Genomic DNA, 21,058 nt, shown 5'->3' on the forward strand with positions numbered 1-21,058 from the left:
CCGTGCAATACAATGGTCCACCACCAAACCAAGGCGTACCACCTGAGTGTAAGCCATGTAAATCAATACCAGGAATTCCAGGAGTCGATAAACCACCACCAACTTACCCTGTTGAGACAGTTTCAGAAACTTCTACTGCCAAGCCAACAGACAAACCAACCAGTGCTTCACAAAGCTCCACTGTATCCAAGACTAGCTCAATTGATCAACCTAGCACTACCTCAAAGTCTTTACACATCAAAACTGTTACAGTTATGGTCACGGCCACAGCTACTGTCACATCACTTGTAACTACCACGGGTACAGTGACAGATTGAGTAGCATTTGATGTAGAAAGGTAGAATTCCATATGGTTAAATATATGTGTATACCCAATTCAATATCTGTTAATTTACAATACAGAGCTCTCCTCTAAAGTGCTCTTCGTAACTGCTTGATTTGATCATAACCTTACTTAAGATCATCTTCCTCTACAAAAAAGCTGCAATATATGGCTCCCCAAGTAAACCTGGCAACCTAACATCTCCATCTAATTTGTACCAAAGTACAAACTATCTATAAACCTATTTCTAAAATGCCAATGACTATCCAAAAATCGTTCTTCATTATACCATAAGCTATCCCTTCTTCTGTCATCTTCTTCTCCCTCCTCTTGCTCAAATTGTGTCGCATCCATTGATGATAATTTACCAATAACTAACTTAACACTAGGGAATACGTTTAGAATTCTCCTGATTCCTATTTCAGTTGATAAATAACTCACAAATATAATATCCTCTTGCTTGACTTTATGATCAACCAACACTTGAATTGCCATTATGGCTCCGGCCCCACTAATGGTTTGTGAATCCAACAACAATATTCTACCAATGCTACTAATATTGTGAGGTAAACTTTCATAGTGTAACTGAGGTTCACCTGTTGACGAATCACTTTGTATCAACATTTTACCAACGGTTAACTCTGGAAACGTTTTCTTCAATGAGGTCATAAAGCAGTCACCACTTCGAATGATACTAACTGCAACCATTTGTGTTTGCATTGCCTGCATTCCTTGATATTTATATGGTTTTTCGAAACAGGTAACCCGTCTCGATTTGAAGTCGAAAAAATTCAGTTGCGCATACTCAATTAAAAGTCCACTTAATCGATTAAAATAAAATATAAAATCGTCTCTTGATGTATTTTTATTGAATAATATCGAGTTAATTCCTCTCAATTGGTTTGTAGGTTTCAATAATTTCAAATTGGGATAATTCTCAACTTTAAACTCGATATTGTAGCCCAAGCTTTTCAAATTTTGTAAATGTCTTTTTGACTTCAAGGCCAATTGATTTTTAATATGTTTGATCATGAGATCAATGGCTATTGTATTGTCCAATCCCCGCGGAATGACCAAATCGGCATTTTCTTTTGTGGGGTTGATATATTTAACAGCATTGGGTTTAACAAATGTTGTCCATTGCTTAATAGCCCCATTCAAATCTCGTCCTCTATAGAGAATGTCTCTTATCAAACGTCTTGACAAACAAATATCTAAATCAGTGTCGACATAAATTTTTAAATCCATCATTTCTAGTAGCCTTGGATCATATAATGCATATAACCCTTCAACGATAATAACATTAGCCCCATATACAGTATTTGTCTTGTCGGTTCTGGCATGTTTAGCAAACGAATAAACGGGAATAATTGATTTTCCTCCTCTTTTTAACGTACGTACGGTTTCAACTACAGCATCCAAGTCCAACAGCCGTGGGGTATCAAAATCATACTCATTGGCAAATGCTCGCCTACTTTCCTCGGGAGACAATGACTTATAAAAATTATCAAAAGATAGAAGCACCGTCCAGGGTTGATTTATACCTTGAATGATCTGCTGTGAAATGGACGTTTTCCCACTTCCAGAATTACCGGCTATTCCGATTATATAAGGTGCAGTCCAAGGAGGGATGTAAGATGAATGCGCAATTTTGTCATGAAGTTGTTCATCTTGCAAAAGCTCTGGGGGTAAATTTACTTTGGACACGGTTGATAGTGATGTAGAAGATACGGAAACGGTTGACTCTGAAGGACTCACAAATGATGAATGCCCTAACTTAGAAGGATGAGAAACCCCCAACGTAGGACTAACAATAGATGACAAATTGGAATACCCAGTCAGCAGACAAATACCTCTAGATGATTTTTCCTCCAACTTTAATTCACCAAATGACTGCGACGGCTTCACTGTTACGTCTTCCTCTTGAAATGGTGATTCGTTATTATTCTCGTCATCAACTCCCCCAGTGTCACCTCCAAGGGAAATGAAGGAAGACGTTTCATTTTGTGTTGGTACTATTCTCGAAAATCTCCTTTGCTTCGGGGCCAGTGACATGAGATATCAATCGGTAGCAATGGATGTTCTAAATGTTGCTTTGATACAGGAAATTGAAATGGTGTCTCTTAGTGATGATCATCGCCTTATCTTCTTTTTTTTCGAGCTTGAAAAAATTATATAGCGAGTTATCAAGTAAACCTTTAAGGTAGGCTTCATGAACAAGTCAAAAAGTAATACAAACGAAACCGTTACAGTCAAGACCCCCCGTTTAAGGTAGCTGAATATTATCATGGATTCTTCCAAAACAAGTGGAACTGGGTACCGCAGAAGGCAAGTTGATATTGAATATGACGAGGAAAATACAACGCCCGATATTAAGGTATATAAGGAAGCAACGCATTTAACACCTGAACTTAAAGGAACTAAAGACAACCCAAACCAAATTCGTACTTCAGCTTCACGTGAGCTGGTAGTACAAGGGGCACCAGCCACTATCCAAATTGAACTGAACGGCAATACCCTTTTACACCACAATCAATCACCGGATGCATTTGCAAGATTGAGCTCAACGCGCTCTAAAAGTACTAGAGACACCAGTGGAGAAATTAGACATTTAACCCGTAACACGGTGCCTAGTAAAAGAGACCTACTACACGGCAAGAGCAGTTCTCAGGACTCCGACAGGAATTTGAAAAGGAAGAATGATTGGGAAACCGAACAATTCAATAAAGCGCAACAATTGAATCTTCAAACTGATGATAAGATTCATTTAGCTGCTAATGATGAATACGAGTACGTGTTTGATGAGTCCCAATATGTCAACTTTGATGGCAATGAAGAAACTATAATAAGTGGAGATGAAGAGCAGGTCCAAGCACCGTCAAGTAAATCGAAAGATATAGAAAGTTTGAAAATGTCGCTCCCAGTCTATCAATACAAGAAGGAATTTTTGAAACTTTTAGAAGGCAGCCAGGTGATTATAATTGTGGGAGAGACAGGGTCAGGTAAGACCACGCAGTTGCCTCAGTATCTTTATGAAGGTGGATATTCTCAAGGGAATACTAAGATAATAGGATGCACTCAACCAAGAAGAATTGCAGCTGTTTCGGTGTCCCGAAGAGTTGCTGATGAAATGGGGACTACCTTGGGTGGGCCCAAAGGGAAAGTGGGATATTCAATTCGGTTCGATGATAATTGTTCACCATCAACCGTTATAAAGTTTTCTACTGATGGTATGTTGTTGAGAGAGTTTTTGAATGATCCCAGCCTATCCAGCTATGGAGTCATAATGATTGATGAAGCACATGAGCGTACCCTATCAACCGAGATTTTGTTGAGTTTATTGAAAGATTTGTCGTTACAACGAAAAGATTTGAAGATCGTGATTGCCAGTGCTACAATCAATGCAAAAAAATTCTCAAATTACTTCAACGGGGCCCCTATTTTGAATATACCGGGAAGACGGTTCCCTGTGAAGATACACTACACAAAGCAACCCGAAGCCAATTACTTGCAGGCAGTAATGACCACAATATTTCAAATTCATTTAACACAACCATTACCGGGAGATATTTTAGTATTTTTGACGGGACAGGACGAAATCGAAAAACTCGAAACTCAAATACAAGATGCTATCGTCAAAATTGGGGACCAATTGGAAGATAAAAAATTATCGGTATGTGTCGTTTATGCCAACCTACCAAGTGAATATCAAAGTAAAATTTTTGAGCCAGCACCCATCAATACGAGAAAGGTCATATTGGCAACAAATATTGCTGAAACATCCATTACTATTGAGGGAGTATCTTTTGTCATTGATCCTGGATATGTCAAGCAGAATGAGTTCAACCATCTGACAGGGATGGAAAGTCTAGTTGTCGTCCCCTGCTCCAAAGCCAATTGTGATCAAAGAGCGGGCCGTGCAGGAAGAGTGGGACCAGGAAAATGTTTCCGGATGTTTACAAAACACTCTTTTGATCATGAAATGGATGCTTCACAAAAACCTGAAATTCAACGAATAAATTTGAATTCAGTCATATTATTGTTATTGTCCCTCGGGGTTAATGATTTATTGAATTTTCAGTTTTTAGACCCTCCTCCAAAGGAGAGTATTATGAATTCATTGAATCTTTTGTATTCCCTTGGCGCGATCAAATCTAATGGAAAACTATCGAAAACAGGGTTCAAAATGAACGAGTTCCCGCTTGACCCTGTGTTAACCAAATGCATTTTGAGTAGCGAAGATTACGGTGTCACTAAAGAAATTTGCATTATTATCGCCATGTTGACAGAGTCTTCTAATTTGAAGTACTCCCCCAGACAAATCGACCAAGAAATAGTCAGAAAAAGACACAGCCAATTTGATGCACCCGAAGGCGATCATTTGACATTGTTAAACATTTTCTATCAGTGGCTGAACTCTGGGTTTTCAAAGCATTGGTGCGAGGACAATTTTCTACAATACAAGACCTTACAACGAGCACTTCATATTTTTCAACAATTGATCAAAATTTGCAAAAAGATTGGTGTTAATATAAACGAAGGAACAAATGGGGAATATAAATCTTTCGTAGAGGAAAATGTGAATAAAGAAGATCGCGAATCACAGCAGGTATTCTATACTTCCGTTCAAAAACTGTTACTCAGCGGATTTATCAACAATGTAGTCAAGTTATCACCAATGGGGGATTGCTATCAACCAATATCGAAGTCAAGACAAAATATCCCTTGCTTTGTACATCCGTCTTCAACCTTGTTCAAAATCAAGATGCATAAGCCAAAGTATTTGGTTTACTTTGAGTTGGTCTTAACTAGTAAAGAGTACATGAGGAATTGTTTGATCTTAGATGAGCTGATCGTGAAGAAGACACGGAATGAAATGTGATAGAGGTTTAGTACTTTGGCTATTAAGATTCAGGCTTGAATTGTATTCTATTCAAAATTGAAATTTTGGGAAAATCCTTGATTGTGCATAAGCTAACTACTTAGCTCCAAGACCCTGTTATTTCAAGTCTCTCTATATAAAATAGATACCAGAGCAAGTGCTCTGCAATTCCGTAGCAGGTCATATCGAAAGATCATCATACACAAGAGACGGTATACGTTGAGAGAAAATAAAGCATTATGCTTTCCTATAGCAACACCATCATGACATTAACCCTTTTTGTCCCTTCCAACAACACTTTCCGACCTCGACACTTCTATTAACTGTACCTCCAAATCAAGGCATTCCAGATACGAGATTTTTGGCCAGGCTAAGCATCCTTGTTTCCACCCAAAGAACGTCAACAACAGCAAGCTTCCATGTTGGAGGATTCAATATTAGGCTTCATCGTTCATCCCGTTTCCCACTCGTTTGCATTCATATTCTAAATCAGACTTGGCCTCATTTGACACACCTCCTCGTAACTTCAAAGCACAACATCGTTACAAAATATCCTTCTGTTCTCTATAGTAATCAACCTGGATTACAGGCAACTGTTTGGAGCAGCAGTCTTGCAGTTTGTGTATCAAGCATACCATTAGGAGCTCCATGTTGCAAAGAACAAAACAATTATAAACTGTGTAATTCTGGACATTTTGTTAGTCAACTCCAATGAATACACCTTCCAGAGTTAAATCGTCCTTAAAGTGGTCAATTGATCAAAATATCTCTTCTTCCTTTTCAATATTGAGTAGTAAGATTGATATGGGCAGGGTGAAGTGTTTTTCTTTGACTTGAGACTGCGAAGTATTCCTCCAATGGCTCAGAACAGTTTCTTCCAACTTTTAATACAAAGATTTAATTTCACACCGCTGGCCCCTTTTACAGTTGTCTCCATGCTTTTTTTGCACAAACTTTTTTACTTGGCTTTTACTTGTCAGGTCAAGTAATATACTGACAGGTGATGCCAACATCGGCGAGATCCGTGTCCCATATCTAATGTCATATTTAGATCGGTCAATATATGAATTATCAAAACTGGGAGTTTCTCCTCCGCTTTCTACTTCGAGAACCGTATTGACGCTATTTGTGTCAGAGTCATCCATTTTCATAGTCTTTGGTTCCACTGAAACCTCATTTGGGTTTCTTCCACCCTCGACGGAATCATTCTTTATGGATTTCAAAACAAGCTTACTCAACTTTAAAACCAGTTCTAAGTTATCCTCTTGAGGTCTTGCACATTCTTCTGCGGAAAATATCTCACAGCATCCTTGCAGTACATTTCTGTCTATCAAAATAAATCTCGATTGTGTCAACACCGGTTGGCTAGTTTCCTTATCACAAATTAATGACGAGGTAAACTACACTAAATTATCGACTGAAATATATATGTTCCTCTCTATTTCAGGATTCACATCGGGTTCAAATTCAGACATCAATAGTAAAATTATTTCTTCATCGTCATTGTTGTCATCAATTAATTCATATGGACTTAATCCTGATGGTTGGATAATTTGTGGCATCCCTCTTTCGACTAAAAAACTACACCTGGTGACCGCAATATCAACTTATTGTGAGAACGAAACCCACTTTGATAATGATGGTTGGTTGGTTGGTTGGTTGGTTGCAAAGTTTATAATACTGTCATTGTTTGCGCTTTGAACAACAATTGGGATATAGGATCTGACAAAAGCAGCAACCAATTGATGACCACCTTACAGAGCACTCGAGTTAATTTTGCTGGCTGGATACATATTTTGATATGACTGTGGTTGTATTTGATGCAAAAACAAATATTTGGGTGGTATTATATCCTGCACATACCAAAATACTTCTATTCGATTAAGATACACCATAGTAAATCCAGATCAGATATTTTTTATAATCTTGTTTGATTCGAAATGCCTAAACACTTGAATACATCTTTCGTTGAGATGCGTGTTTATGGCATGCCCCCTCTTTCACTTTTGTTGACGTGTCAGTAAATGGATGCCATGAAGTGATTAGTTTCAACAAATTTCACTCCCTGATGATGTGAGAAAGTGAGATTAAGACAAAACCCTTTTCCCATATTTGAAAGTAAAGTGAATTGAGTAAATATACACGACTTTGGTCGAATTTCTGAATGATTGCAAATCACACTCCAGATAAATTACAAGTCTATGAAAGGAGACTGGATTTCCTTAGTTGCATTTACTATGTTTATAAGACTTTAAGAAGTATATACTGTTTCACTATATTAACAGATTTACAATCAATAAAGCACAGTATGTCTTTATTAATTTGGGGTTGTCAACTCTTCATTAAAGAAAAAGACCCTGACCTTTCATTTCTTCATTCACAATAAAAGACTGAATGATGTACACATTCTAGTTAAAAATACACTTACGACATATTCAACTCAGTTTGCATTGGGTTAAATTATGGTGTGTTTCAAGATCTAGCCCATTCAGACTCGCACTGATCGCACTACAATAGAAAAGTGAAAATTTATCACCAAAGACAATACAAATCCAAAACATTTAATTTCACAACTAATCCCGCAAACTCTATTCAATAACTCTCCCACAGCATGCTGAAGGTGAAAGATCTTATCCAATCACTAGCTCCGGAAGAAAAGTTTATTTCATTTGAGTTCTTCCCACCAAAGACTGATTCCGGTTTTAGGAATCTACTTGCAAGATTAAACCGTTTACTGGCATTCAATCCATTATTTATCACTGTGACTTGGGGGGCCGGTGGTTCAACCAGCGAAAAATCATTGGACTTGGCAGCTACATGTCAAAAGAAGATAGGAGCAACTACTGTCTTACATTTGACCTGTACAAATACTAATAAAGAAGTGATAGATGCTGCATTGAAGCGTGCGAAAGAAAATGGAATAAGAAACATATTAGCACTAAGAGGAGACCCGCCTAGGACGGAAGAGTATTGGACACCCAATTGTCAATTCAAAAATGCCGTTGATTTGGTAAAGTATATTCGTCTGGAATATGGTGATTACTTTTGCATTGGAGTGGCTGCGTACCCTGAAGGTCATGTTGACGGTGCTGATATATCCAATCAAAACCCACGTAAAGACATTCCTTACTTGGTTGAGAAAGTCAAGGCCGGTGCAGATTTCATAATCACTCAATTGTTTTTTGATGTAGACAAATTTATCGCTTTTGAAAGATTAATCAAGCAATCACCAGAATTGAAAGATGTACCCTTGATTCCAGGTCTCATGCCCATTACCACCCATCGTGTATTCACCAGAGCCACCAAACTTTCTCATGCCACCATACCAACGAAGGTTTATAGACAATTTGATGAGATAAAGAACGATGACGATGCTGTCAAGGCGGTAGGTGTTGATCTTTTGTGTGATATTATAAGCAAGATAGATGAAAGAACAGATATAAAAGGATACCATTTTTATACTTTAAATTTGGAAAAAGCTGTTGCCTCCATCTTGAATAAGTCGGATGTCTTACGTCCCATCTTAGAACAACCATCTCCCGTATTTGGTAACGAGGATGCAATTGCTTCTGACTCTGATGACGAGGAAGACTTACCACTGCCACATCAAAAGCGAAAGCACAGAAAATCGTCTGTAGTTGAGCCATTGACTCAGAAGGCCGTTGTTGAAATAAGTAGAGGATTGGGGGCACTAGGCAAAGAAGCTATCTGGGATGATTTCCCCAACGGTAGATTCGGTGATTCGAACTCGCCCGCATACGGTGAGATCGATGGATATGGACCTAATTTGAAAATTTATGACAAGAGTGAAGCCATAGCTAAATGGGGATCACCCGAACTGATAAAGGACTTGAGTCGTATTTTCACATCCTATCTTTCTGGGAAAGTCGACGTCATTCCATGGGCCGATGTGCCCTTATCACCAGAAACCGCGCTCATCCAAGAAGAGCTATTTGAGTTGAATGAAAAGGGGTGGTTTTCGGTAGCTTCGCAACCGGCAGTAAATGGATGCAAATCAACTGATAACATTTTTGGGTGGGGTCCAGCTAATGGAATTGTATACCAAAAATCTTTTGTCGAATTGTTTATGCCAGCCAGAGACTGGGAGAATCTTAGATCTCATCTTGATGACTCAACCACCTATTATGTTGGAACCAAATCAGGGGAAATAAAACTGAACTTGCCAATCGAACAGGATTTTGGTAAGTCAAAAAGTGCAGTGACGTGGGGAGTTTTTCCACAAAAGGAAATTCTACAACCGACAGTAATTGATTATGAATCTTTTAAAGCATGGAACGAAGAGGCATTTCTATTATGGCTTGAGTGGGCCAGATGCTACAAAAAAAGTCTGAAAAGCTTTGCGTTGTTGAACTCAATCTATAATGACTACGTATTGGTCAGTTTAGTCCACCATGAATATCCAAAGGAAGACGCGTTGTGGCAGCTATTATTACAATAGCAATTGGCAAGGTGGAAACTATAAACTAGGTTGAATATTGGAGTGTGCAAGTCTTTCAAGGATTGGATAAAATTTCAATTTCCCTAGTTGGTAGTCCATCATTCAATAACGATACCAAATGTGCATCTGATGTATGTAAACCTTTATATTCGCAATTTTTGTGATTTAGTAGAAGTACGCCTCTCAGTATTGTAGTTCCAGGCTTAATTAAAAGTCTTCCGCCTAACTTAATCGGCATCGGTGTATTTGTTTGCTCATCTCGGAGGAATTTTAATGGCTCTAATTCATAAGCATACACAAAGTGATTATCCTTATCTCTAAGTAGTAGCTTGTAGGTGGAAAACCCCTTCAGTTTAGGCATGGAAGACAATTGTTCATTCTCATCCTGGAAATTGATTTCACGAACTAATCTCGTTGATTTATTTAACCGATCAACGAATCGATTGTTGGGATCCAGAATTTCCTTCCATTCATCTATTTGATTCAATTTGGATGTACTTATATCTTCAACTCGGATAATGTGGAGTAGTACTGCGTGCCTTAGGGCGGCAGATTCTTGGCTAACGAACTCAGCAGCTATTAAAGACATTGGTAGTGTTTATATTGGATTTGATAAGAGATCCAAACGCGCATTTGAAAAAGTGCCTTAATTACTTTCCTGCTTTTCAACGTGTGAGATAGTTTACTTAGAAGGTTTTTCAATGACATCGTTATTTGTTCAAGATGAAGACGGTTTAGAAGAGCAGCAATCAGAATTGCTTCATCAACAAAATCAAGACTTTGCTATAGAGTCGCGGTCTACGAGCTCCCAATCACAATCACAATCACAATCACACACCCCCACACAGCAATTAGAGTCATCGATACCCGTTGTATTCCATGATGAAGGTACTATACCCATATATCCCCATCGCGAAGTTAACTGTTCCTTGTTGCTCAAGTATCAGCAAGAAATTCTTGAAGAGATGTTGGTCAAAGATGCTCTACTTGTCCTAGGGCGAGGTTTAGGCTGGGAGTCAATTACGGGAAATTTACTATATTCATTAAGTTCTCCGTTTATTCAATTGAGTAAAACTCAGAAGAAGAAGAGTTTGATTTTCTTGTTGAATGCGAAGGACTCAGAAATCATTCGGTTGAGTGAGGAGTTGGATGATTTAAGCTGGATCAATGATGATATTGGCAATAGGTTTGTGACAGTCTCGGGTGAGTCACAATCATCGAAAAGAAAATTGATATATTCGGAAGGTGGAATAATATCAATCACACCACGTGTGTTGGTGGTTGATATCTTGTCAGGTATATTGGATGTTAATGATATAACAGGTTTATTTGTTTTACACGCGGAACGAATCAAGGAAACTTCCAATGATGCATTTATCATCAGCTTGTTTCGTGATAAAAATGAGTGGGGGTTTGTTAAAGCATTTTCGGATGAGCCTGAATCTTTCACTGGTTTCACTCCACTAGCGACAAAGTTGAAAATTTTGCGTGTTGCAAACGTGAGCCTTTGGCCCCGTTTCCACGTTACAGTAACTCAGTCATTTCAGTATTATACGAAAAAGAACAGTAAACGATTTGTGACTGAAATCAATACTCAAATGTCATATAAAATGAACAAGATTCAAGCAGCACTACTATCCTGTATTCAAGCATGTCTTGGAGAATTGAAGCGACACAATCCCACATTAGCCACTGAATACTGGGATATGGAAAATATACATGATCCAAATTTTGTTCGCGTTATTCGAGTATCACTAGACCCCCAATGGCATCGGTTGACGTATACTACTAAGCAGTTGATTAATGATCTTGTTATATTGCTTGAGTTGTTGGAGAGTTTAGTGGCATTGGACTCTGTATCGTTTTACCAGGTTGTCAAGAATATAGTGGACGTGAATTTGAAACAGACTGTGGTAGGCATGAATAGGTCGATGAGTCCCTGGTTGAATCTCGATGAATCTCAAACTGTTATACAATATGCAAAGGAGAGGGCATTGGGAAAATACAACGGAGAGTATATTTTGGAAGAATTGCCTAAATGGAATCAATTGGGAATATTGATTGATGATATATTGAATGAGAAATCACAGAATAATAGTGAAAATAGTGGCAGAGTTTTAATTATGTGCTCCAGCAGAAAAGTTGCTGCTCAATTGAATCAAGTTTTGACAACAATGAAGGAAAAGAAGCTGGGGGCTAATAAACATTTTTCATCTAGATCATTCATGACAAACAGACTTCGTGACTATCTACAGTACAAAGAGATCAGTGCGTTAGTGAAGAAGATTTCACACGAATTGGAGCATGCGGGGGAGGAAAACGATGGCGCTTCTGAAGACACTGAAATAGCTGTGTCCAAGACGTTCTCTCGAAACGGGCAGCCTGTTAGCAAAAGGAGACGAACTAGGGGAGCAAGTGTCGTTGCGCGTGTGCATCAATTGCATACAGGGGGTAATTTTGGTGATAACGAAAACGATGACGAGAAAGAAAATGAGAATATAATGGACTTGTTAGCCGAAGACAAGGACGAGGGTGTCGAGGAGAAAGATGGCATTGAGGAGAGTTTATCAGGGGATATCGTTGCATCTGAAGAGTTGAACTTTGATTGGATCAAAAGTAATGACCAGATATTGGTGCAAGTGTATAATGACAAGCATGATGCATCATTTTTGGAAGAGCTATCACCATCACATATCATAATGTATGAACCCGATTTGTCATTTATTCGAAGAATTGAAATATACCAAGCCATGAAAGCTGATAACCCGGCAAAAGTTTACTTCATGTACTATGGAAATTCTGTTGAAGAGCAAAAGCACTTGTTGCGTATTAAAAAGGAGAAGGACGCATTCACAAGACTAATTAGAGAGAAGGCAAACTTGAGTAAACATTTTGAAACTGCTGATGATAATGTCAAGTTTCAAACTCACAAATCACAGGTTGTCAATACAAGAATTGCTGGTGGAGCTAAATTTCGTACTGAGCAAGATGAAATGAGGGTTGTTGTTGATGTTAGAGAATTTGGGTCGTCATTGCCCAACTTGTTGTACAAGATTGGTATTCAAGTTGTTCCATGTATGATCACTGTGGGGGATTACATTGTCTCACCTCAAATTTGTATTGAACGGAAATCAATTCCTGATTTGATTGGAAGTTTCAAAAGTGGTCGTCTATACAATCAATGTGAACAAATGTTTAAATATTATGATTTGCCAGTTTTGTTGATTGAATTTGATGAAAATAAATCCTTTTCTTTGGAATCATTTAGTGAATCGAAATTTATAAAGACCAAGGCAAATTTGAGTAAATCAACTGCTTCATTGGATAACAAATTGCGACAGAATCTACAATCACAAATATTTTCATTACTTTATTCGTTTCCCAAATTGAAAATAATTTGGTCTTCGTCGCCTTATGAAACAGCGCAAATATTTCTTGAATTAAAGGCTAATCAAGATGAGCCAGATGTTGGAATGGCATTGGATAAAGGGGCAAACAGAAACTTACTTACTCAAGGAGGGGGAGCTAATGATGGTGGTCCGGCAATCCTCAATGATGATCCTATCGATTTTATTCGAAGTGTGCCAGGAATAAACAATCTGAATATATACAAAATTGTGAAACGAGTGGAAAATATCACTGAATTGGTTAAATTATCTCAAGATGAGTTGATTGATATATTGGGAGTTGAAAACGGGCGTAAAGCGTATAATTTTTTCAATAGGACTGTTTAGAGATTTAAATGAATTGATGTGAGGACTGAATATTTGAAACGGGGTTCAATTATGAAGGCTTTTCTTGGTTTTAGAGATTTTTCAACACCAGATCGGGGTTGTCAAAGATATATTTTGGGTCAAAACGTGACCTATTGTCTGTGGACTGGGTTCTAGATGGTACCCTCTTTCAAACGAATAACTCAAGTGGCCTAGTTGTTAGCTTGATTCAGCCGGTGTCGTATAGAGGTTAGTACAAGTCGTTGTGGCCAAGAAGCAATACCGACTAAACCCAGGTTCGATTCCTGGCACCGGCATACAAACATTTTATTTTTTTCATGTTCAAGTTGAATTTTACAATTTTTCTTTTTTTTTTTTGTTTCATAACTTCATACTCATGTTTCTGATTACTACGGAAGGTGATATAGCTGTATGTGTATTCGATTGTTGTGAGGAAATCTCGTGGGACTCCAATGCGGTTGAATTGAAAGGTATTCTACTTTTATGAGGTAAATGCTATATTTCTTCTTGGTTTTGTTGCAAAAAATAGAACAAAAGTTTAATGAAAATGTTCTTTAATCTAGAGTTAAGCGTTGGCACAGAAATTACAGACGATTTAAGCCCCATGGATCAAAAACTTCCTTTTAAGTCGAACGTTGGTTCACTAAATACAATATTTTACATTAATTCTCTTTTTTAACTCTTTTAGTCTCAAATAAAATTGCACGAATTTAAAAAAGTTTAATCGTAGGCCAATTTGGTCATCTCGTCTACTGATGTTATAGCTTACGAAGGGGTGTTAGGTCCTTCAGATTCAAACTTTAATCTAAACATTTTGCGGAATTAGATGCTTTTTGCAAATTGCTGGTTGGTCAACGGGCAAAACAATTGTATTTTTAGCAACTACTATCGAGAAACACTCTTGAGTTTTTAAACCTAATATGGTAACATATTATTTGCAGCTCAGGATTGGTTGTATACAGTTACCACAATTCTGTGTGTCGATCAAATTTCTAAAATCGAGTTTGCTAGTGTTGTTATATTTGGTTGCAAAAAATAAGACAGGTAAAATTCATGTAATTGTCAGCTTGAAAACAGCCATGAGAGTTCGCTACGAGTACATTTTCAAACGCTGTATAAACCAGTGGTAGGAATTATAGCAAGCTATGATTGCACCCACAACTATGTGTGACTTCATCTCCTTGTATTTACCATTTTCAACGCGAGTTTTTGCTACTTAACTTTGTCGAATTTTATCTTCGTAAAGTCTCTTCTAATGAGCTAGATATTCTCTTTTGAATAAGACGGGCAGGTACCATCCAAAGGAAGGGAACAATGCTTTTGTATGTTTATCAATATAGCCGAAGAATATATGCAGCTGAGCTAAGTTTAGTAATTGAAGTAACGGAGTTTAAAAACGGCGTCAAGTTTGGTGGAAGTGTCAGTGTCAATGTCGGCAACTATTTTAGAGTTTGTGTCGGAGCATTTTAATGTGAGATGCACCGAATGTTATTCTGTGAAAATAAGAAAGAACGTGTAAGTTTTGACAAAATTGCCACTTTGTGGCTTCTTAACACATTGTCAATATAGTAATATTGATTTAGTGCAATAGAGACTAATCTTGATGTCTACATGTCCTTTCTGTATCAGTGAAGTGCCGTTACTTGATTCTGTTAAAGCTTTTGAGATGTTGAAAAGTGACGACGAGAGCCAGACAAGTGTCTCAGATAGCTCCTGTACTAAGCCAGTTTTCTTTGTTATTGTGTTTGCCACGTTTTTGGTCAATTGGGAAAGGAGACTTCCATCACTTTCTTTTTCTTTCAAGTAGTTAAATGGGGAAGTATATAATAAAATTGCACCATCAACTTTGTCGGCAATGATCATATTTGTCGGTACTTTTATAGAAAAACGGATATGGTGGCAGAATGTATTTCCGTAAAACTATATGTGAGTATGGGTTTTTAAGCTGCAAAACGAATTAAACTAATATAAAAATAAGGTTTTTTGTTTTCTCATTTTTGTCCTGTATCTAAAACGTAAGGAGAATTTATTTTGAGACAGACAAAAAACTGAATATAATAAGAGTAAAACGCGACAATTACAGAAATGAGAAAAAAAGACAGACACACACAGACAGACAAAAAAAGAAAAAGAAAATCTACATGTACAAGACAAAATACAAAAAAATCTTATTAGTAAGGTACGAATTCAAAACACCACAACTATACCCGAGATTCCAAAATTTAGAGTTATTGTCTACATAGATTTAGACATACAAACAAACGAATGACACATTTCCGGATTGCTTTTACGGTTTTTCTTTTTTCTGTTTGGTAAGCGAGAGATAAAAGAAAGAGACAGAGGGAAGAGGGGTTAGAGATCACAAACCAACAAAACGCTTTATAGTTCATGCTTTTTTAGCAAAAAGGTGGCGAATGCTTATTATTAAAGTCAATAACTGTTGAAAATATGTCCTACTTTACACAAGTTTGTTTTGTTATGTTTCGCTTTGTTTATAATAATAACCAGCTTACATATGAATTATAAATATTATATTTCATGATCTGGTTTTTTGTTTGTCTGGATGTTGTTCGTGTACCGTTGCAATATTATATTTCAGTGATTTACAAGAAGAAATTTTTGCGAGTATTATGTATATATGTGTATATACATATATGTAAGACAACAAATTTAAAAGCACATGCATATGCAAATATGATAGTTTATTATTCTGTTGAAAGATATGCATGCACACATTCAACGCGTTGATTTGTGTTTCTGAAAACTGAGGATTGATTTTTTGTAATGTGTTTGATGATAAAAATAATATAGCCAGCCAGTCTTGCTTTTTTAAATATAGGGGTTAGAACAAAAAAGCTCCAACTAACATATGAAGCTGAGTCAATGAAGTTGATTGCTTTAGTTAGAGTTGTACAAAAGAAATTGCTTGCAGGCCAATAAGTGTTATCTGCATTCCAGTGATTTATGTGTGTGTTTGTAAGAGTAATGTGCATTCTCCATTCTTCTTTGCTCTCTGTAATGAATCCTTTTGGTTTTTATTCTTGTGTCTGTACACAAAATGCATAGAGTGTTAATACAAAACAGTTGTGATTTTTGTTATTGTTGTTTGTTTAGTAAGAATTGTCTCAAATTTTTTGGTTTTTGTGTCTTGAAGCTATACTATTCATTTAGTATTTTTTTGGTTGAAAATAAACCTTCGGAATTCCTTCTGTGAAGTGGGAATTGTTTTTGTTGTGACAAATGATCACGAACAAATGTTCAATTTCTATCAAATCTATGAACAGGTTCAAATAACTCTCATCAAATAAATATTATTTACGGCTATTCAATTATCGCCTAATCAAAGTAATACCCTGCGATAGATCAAAAGAAAGTTTTATCAGAGTTGAGGCAAATGCAAAAGAAGCAGACTACTTCTACTGTTAATCGATTCTTGTTTTAGTTTTTCCGATTCCTACTGTTCAATCATTAGTACTAGAATTCCAATTTTCAAAGAGGAGAGTCACCAGACTGGTACATATTTGTGGCGGAAGAAAAACGAATGAGCAACATACAACTGCATAGATCTACTACATCTAATGTTTGGCAAAAGGAGTAATAATATTCTTCTAAATTGAGAGATTTTCTGATGATATACTCAACGAAACCTACACACAAACACACACACATTACATCGCATCACATAAGCTGCCATTTCATCGCCAGAGACATCATTCAAAACCACAAACAGAGTTATTCAAAAATCACAGCACATACGATAGTTTAATTCAATCAAAAAAAATAAAATTAAAAAAAAAACCGTAAAAATATATCGAAGAATTATTACCCTCAGCAAACACTCACAGCTCGGCCGAAGAATAACCGTAGTCGAATATCAAACACCAATAAAATCAAAATTATTTTCATACATTTTTTGGGGGTGATCAAAATATAGGACAATTGGGTGAAATAAAAAATACAGCGTATTATAACATCCATTATTAACAATAAGAGGTGAATATCAGGACAATCACTTGATCTTGAATAAAAGAAATTCTGGTTTATTATATTGGCACACGTTCAATACTTGGAACTTTTATAATATCACGTACGATCAAAAGGAATATTTTAATGGCAAAAGGTTGTGTTGTTTTAATATGTTACCAAAATCCCAACAACAACATCTACAACAACAACAACAGCAACAACAACAACTGGAACAACAGGAACAACAGGAACAACCAGAACATATCCAACAATATTCACAACAGCTTCAAAATACACAACTTGAACAACTGTTTCACCAACTGTCACAAGTACAATCGCAACATTCTTTATCGCAACAACAAGCGGCACCCAGTAGCTTTACTCTGACCAACAGACCTTTACAATCCACCTCCCCACAGAAACAACAGCAACAACAACTACAACAGCAAAACCAGTCACAGCAAAACACATTTCCCATTCAACAATCTACAAGTACCGGTCCTCAACAACAATTGGCTCTGTCTTTCCGGCCTAATAATTCACAAACGATCCCTGTTCAAGCATTCTACCATCCACTACAGTATTCACACCAGATGCCACCACATAACAATCAACGACAATTGACACCGCAGCAACAGCAACAACAACAACAACAACAACAGCTTCAACAGCATCAACAGCATCAACAGCATCAACAGCAGTTTTCGCAACATATGCAGCACTCTCAACCACTGTTTTATGACAACAACTACATGTATCAAACTATACCTACAAATTACCAACCACGACCACAACTACCTCTTCAACAACAACAGCAGCAGCCTCTACAGACAGAGTATTATATACCTGCTAAAAACCCCTCTGTGTCATCATCATCACCAACTTCCTCATCCCCAAAAGACCGAAAAGCAAAAGCTGCTACTAGTCCTGTTGAAACTCATGAATTAGTCATTTTACCCAATTTCCCTGAACGGTTGCAAAAGATTCTCCCCAATCCTCCATTATCCAAAGCTCCAGTTCGTCCTGATATTACCGTTTCAACCACAGCAAAAAGAGCTAAACGTAAATCTAAATTTACACCCGAACAAGATGAATTAATTGTAAGTTTGAAACGAAAGGGTAAAAATTGGGTTGAAATTGCTGAAATCACTGGTGTTGGATCTTATTTAACTGCAAGAAATCGATATCAAGTTATTGTTGGACAACAAGGAAACAATAATTCAAGTGCTTGGGATAATAATGATAAAATTTTCTTGAGAAATTTATTAGACCCTGCTGAATTTGAAAAATGGAGATATATTGCATCTGAATTGAATAAGTCAACCAATAAGAATTTTAGTGATTTTGAAGTTCGAGAAATGGTTCGTGTTTTATTTTGGCTGAATCCAGCAAGTTTTGGTGTTAGTGAAGAACTGATTAAAGAAGCAGTTAAAGAAAAGAAACAAACTGATAAAACTATTGAACAAAGAGAACAACAACGTAAGAAGAAAATGAGTAATGTTGTTGGTGTTGGTGGAAGTGGGGATAGTAGTAGTAGTAGTAGTAGTAGTAGTAGTAGTACTAGTAGTAGTAGTAGTAGTACTAGCACTGGTGGAGGTGATGCGACTACTAGTGATCAAAGAAGTCATTACCATGAGGACCAGTCACAGAAGCAACAATCTTCAACAGACTTATACAGCAAACCATTTTGAAAAACAGTGGGTACAGGAAATACAACTTTAGTCGAGAAAAATACTATAATGTCATTTTAGTCACGCTTTAGACCCAGTTTAAGAGATTGAAAACCATTTGGTTTTTTACGAGGACAATTGCTGCTTGGCGCTTTTAATTTATTTTTAGTTTAATGCATATGCATCATGTTCAATTGAGGGCAACCTTTACCAATATGCTATCCTTGCAAGTTTGCTTGATGAGAAGGACATAGGAGTTATTGTCAATGTTAATATATTTGTGTTGCCAAAGAGGTATTGAACCATTTGACTGAAACTTTCTAGCACTTAACGATAAACAATGTTACACCAAGAGCTGAACATTTTCATTAACATACATATGGTGTTTCCGTCATTACTACCCATATACAAGATTACTAAAATCCAAAGCCTTTCCCCAAACAAGATGCTATGCAACATATTTCAAAATTTTATGTATTATTTTAACTATGTAACATCACTATATAATTTCGATTCTTTCTCAAAAAAAAAAAGTAGGAAACTCATCTCTCTTAAGTAGTACTTTTCAACTTTTGCTGAACAACGTCGATTTTATCTTGAGGTGTTTGATGTTTATCAATTCTAGTACCAACTCTAATATCACTTTGTATACGAGCAACACCTCTCTTGTGTAACACTTCATGCATTGTTCCAATCAAATTCATAACTTCATTCCATGGACCAGCAATTGTTGTACCTGCTGAATGTAAAGTTGTGTCTAAGTTGGATTCTTGAGCCAATTTGGTGATTATTGTTACTTCATCGGAAACGGAGGCTGAACCAGTACCAATCTAAAATAAAAACACAATAAAGTTAGTAAGCAGCATATTTAGTTGGAGCTGGTCCAATAAAATAGTAAGATTCTGAAGAATACGTAAGAATACATACTGGTATGAGACACACGTCTGCTAAGCAATGAAGAGTGACTGTCATGGTGATTGATCTCCACTCAGATTCGTTGCATTACTCGGAGTGATTTTCGTGTTTTATTTTCCCGAGAAAAAACATCATGACTTAGTACAAAGATCGTCGCACCAAAACTTTGACCCCAGATCGACAATTTATATTTTGCAATCTACCAAAAAAAAGTTCTTTTACCTGATGCATACACCTTCTTTCCATCTCAATTGAAGCCCCCTTATTATGACAATTACTCCCTGGAAAGTCAATACTGAAAAAAATCACGAATTAATCGAATTTGCTAAAAACTCCTTAAATCATGCTCCACATGACAATGAAAATTATCAACGTATGATCTCCGGTATGCTGTATAATCCAGGAGAACAACAATTGACCAATGTACGAATGAACGCAAGAGATTACTTATTAGACTATGGAAATTTCAGATTTAGAGATTATAAAACAGCTGATGAATTTGCTGATGCTAAAAGAGATTATCTTGCTAAATTTATTGGCCATGTAGGATCTGGTACATTTATGGAATACCCTATTTTCTTTGATTATGGATTCAACACATATCTAGGTAAGAATTTCTACAGTAATTTTAATTTGACTATATTGGATTGTTCAGTGGTTAAAATCGGCGATAATGTCATGTGTGGAACAAATGTATCTATCTTGACTCCAGGTCACCCAATTGATCCTAATTTACGTGTTTACGGTGAACACGATCAAGTGTTGGAAAATGCATTTCCAGTAACAATTGGAGATAATTGTTGGCTATGTGGGGGTTGTACAATTATCGGTGGTGTTACTATCGGTGAGGGATGTGTCATTGGTGCTGGAAGTGTAGTCACCAAGGATGTTCCTGCCAACTCGTTGGTTATCGGAGTTCCCGCAAGAGTTGTGAAAACTATGGATCCAAAGGACAAGTCTGTTGATTTAAGACAAATAATGAAAGAATACAAGATTGAAGAGTTTGAAACTGCATCATACAACATCAATTAATAGACACATGGTATGCTGTGTAGGACTTTCATTGATATAAAACAAAACCCTTTTGATTTGCACCTGCATATAACTCAG

At 36.9% G+C, this 21,058-nt stretch overlaps 9 protein-coding genes and 1 non-coding gene across 10 annotated transcripts; 6 read left to right on the top strand and 4 right to left on the bottom strand. All coding sequences in view use genetic code 12, as the record gives it.

The window, feature by feature from the left end:
* Positions 1-529: 529 nt before the first annotated feature.
* On the bottom strand, positions 530-2,377 carry CORT_0C03540 (Urk1 protein; the record flags this gene model as incomplete). The annotated part of the gene is made up of 1 exon (XM_003868585.1): positions 530-2,377. The coding sequence occupies one exon, from the start codon at positions 2,375-2,377 to the stop codon at positions 530-532; it is 1,848 nt and encodes a 615-aa protein (XP_003868633.1).
* Positions 2,378-2,609: 232 nt separating this feature from the next.
* Positions 2,610-5,204, top strand: CORT_0C03550 (Prp2 protein; the record flags this gene model as incomplete). Its single annotated transcript, XM_003868586.1, has 1 exon — positions 2,610-5,204. The coding sequence occupies one exon, from the start codon at positions 2,610-2,612 to the stop codon at positions 5,202-5,204; it is 2,595 nt and encodes an 864-aa protein (XP_003868634.1).
* Positions 5,205-7,815: 2,611 nt separating this feature from the next.
* Positions 7,816-9,663, top strand: CORT_0C03560 (Met12 protein; the record flags this gene model as incomplete). The annotated part of the gene is made up of 1 exon (XM_003868587.1): positions 7,816-9,663. One exon carries the CDS (start codon positions 7,816-7,818, stop codon positions 9,661-9,663), a length of 1,848 nt encoding a protein of 615 aa, XP_003868635.1.
* A 55-nt stretch (positions 9,664-9,718) lies between these two features.
* Positions 9,719-10,252, bottom strand: CORT_0C03570 (Nce4 protein; the record flags this gene model as incomplete). Its single annotated transcript, XM_003868588.1, has 1 exon — positions 9,719-10,252. One exon carries the CDS (start codon positions 10,250-10,252, stop codon positions 9,719-9,721), a length of 534 nt encoding a protein of 177 aa, XP_003868636.1.
* A 112-nt stretch (positions 10,253-10,364) lies between these two features.
* Positions 10,365-13,397, top strand: CORT_0C03580 (Rad1 single-stranded DNA endonuclease; the record flags this gene model as incomplete). The annotated part of the gene is made up of 1 exon (XM_003868589.1): positions 10,365-13,397. The coding sequence occupies one exon, from the start codon at positions 10,365-10,367 to the stop codon at positions 13,395-13,397; it is 3,033 nt and encodes a 1,010-aa protein (XP_003868637.1).
* Positions 13,398-13,608: 211 nt separating this feature from the next.
* Positions 13,609-13,693, top strand: CORT_0_His(GTG)_45. Its single transcript has one exon. It is a non-coding gene (tRNA).
* Positions 13,694-14,957: 1,264 nt separating this feature from the next.
* On the bottom strand, positions 14,958-15,260 carry CORT_0C03590 (Rad1 single-stranded DNA endonuclease; the record flags this gene model as incomplete). Its single annotated transcript, XM_003868590.1, has 1 exon — positions 14,958-15,260. One exon carries the CDS (start codon positions 15,258-15,260, stop codon positions 14,958-14,960), a length of 303 nt encoding a protein of 100 aa, XP_003868638.1.
* A 2,273-nt stretch (positions 15,261-17,533) lies between these two features.
* On the top strand, positions 17,534-19,054 carry CORT_0C03600 (Aaf1 protein; the record flags this gene model as incomplete). Its single annotated transcript, XM_003868591.1, has 1 exon — positions 17,534-19,054. The coding sequence occupies one exon, from the start codon at positions 17,534-17,536 to the stop codon at positions 19,052-19,054; it is 1,521 nt and encodes a 506-aa protein (XP_003868639.1).
* A 530-nt stretch (positions 19,055-19,584) lies between these two features.
* Positions 19,585-20,005, bottom strand: CORT_0C03610 (Ecm15 protein; the record flags this gene model as incomplete). The annotated part of the gene is made up of 2 exons (XM_003868592.1): positions 19,585-19,863; positions 19,961-20,005. 2 exons carry the CDS (start codon positions 20,003-20,005, stop codon positions 19,585-19,587), a joined length of 324 nt encoding a protein of 107 aa, XP_003868640.1.
* A 210-nt stretch (positions 20,006-20,215) lies between these two features.
* Positions 20,216-20,980, top strand: CORT_0C03620 (hypothetical protein; the record flags this gene model as incomplete). The annotated part of the gene is made up of 1 exon (XM_003868593.1): positions 20,216-20,980. One exon carries the CDS (start codon positions 20,216-20,218, stop codon positions 20,978-20,980), a length of 765 nt encoding a protein of 254 aa, XP_003868641.1.
* Between the last annotated feature and the right edge of the window lie 78 nt (positions 20,981-21,058).

This window comes from Candida orthopsilosis (genome assembly GCF_000315875.1).
Source record: "Candida orthopsilosis Co 90-125, chromosome 3 draft sequence".
NCBI lineage: Eukaryota > Fungi > Ascomycota > Pichiomycetes > Serinales > Debaryomycetaceae > Lodderomyces > Lodderomyces orthopsilosis.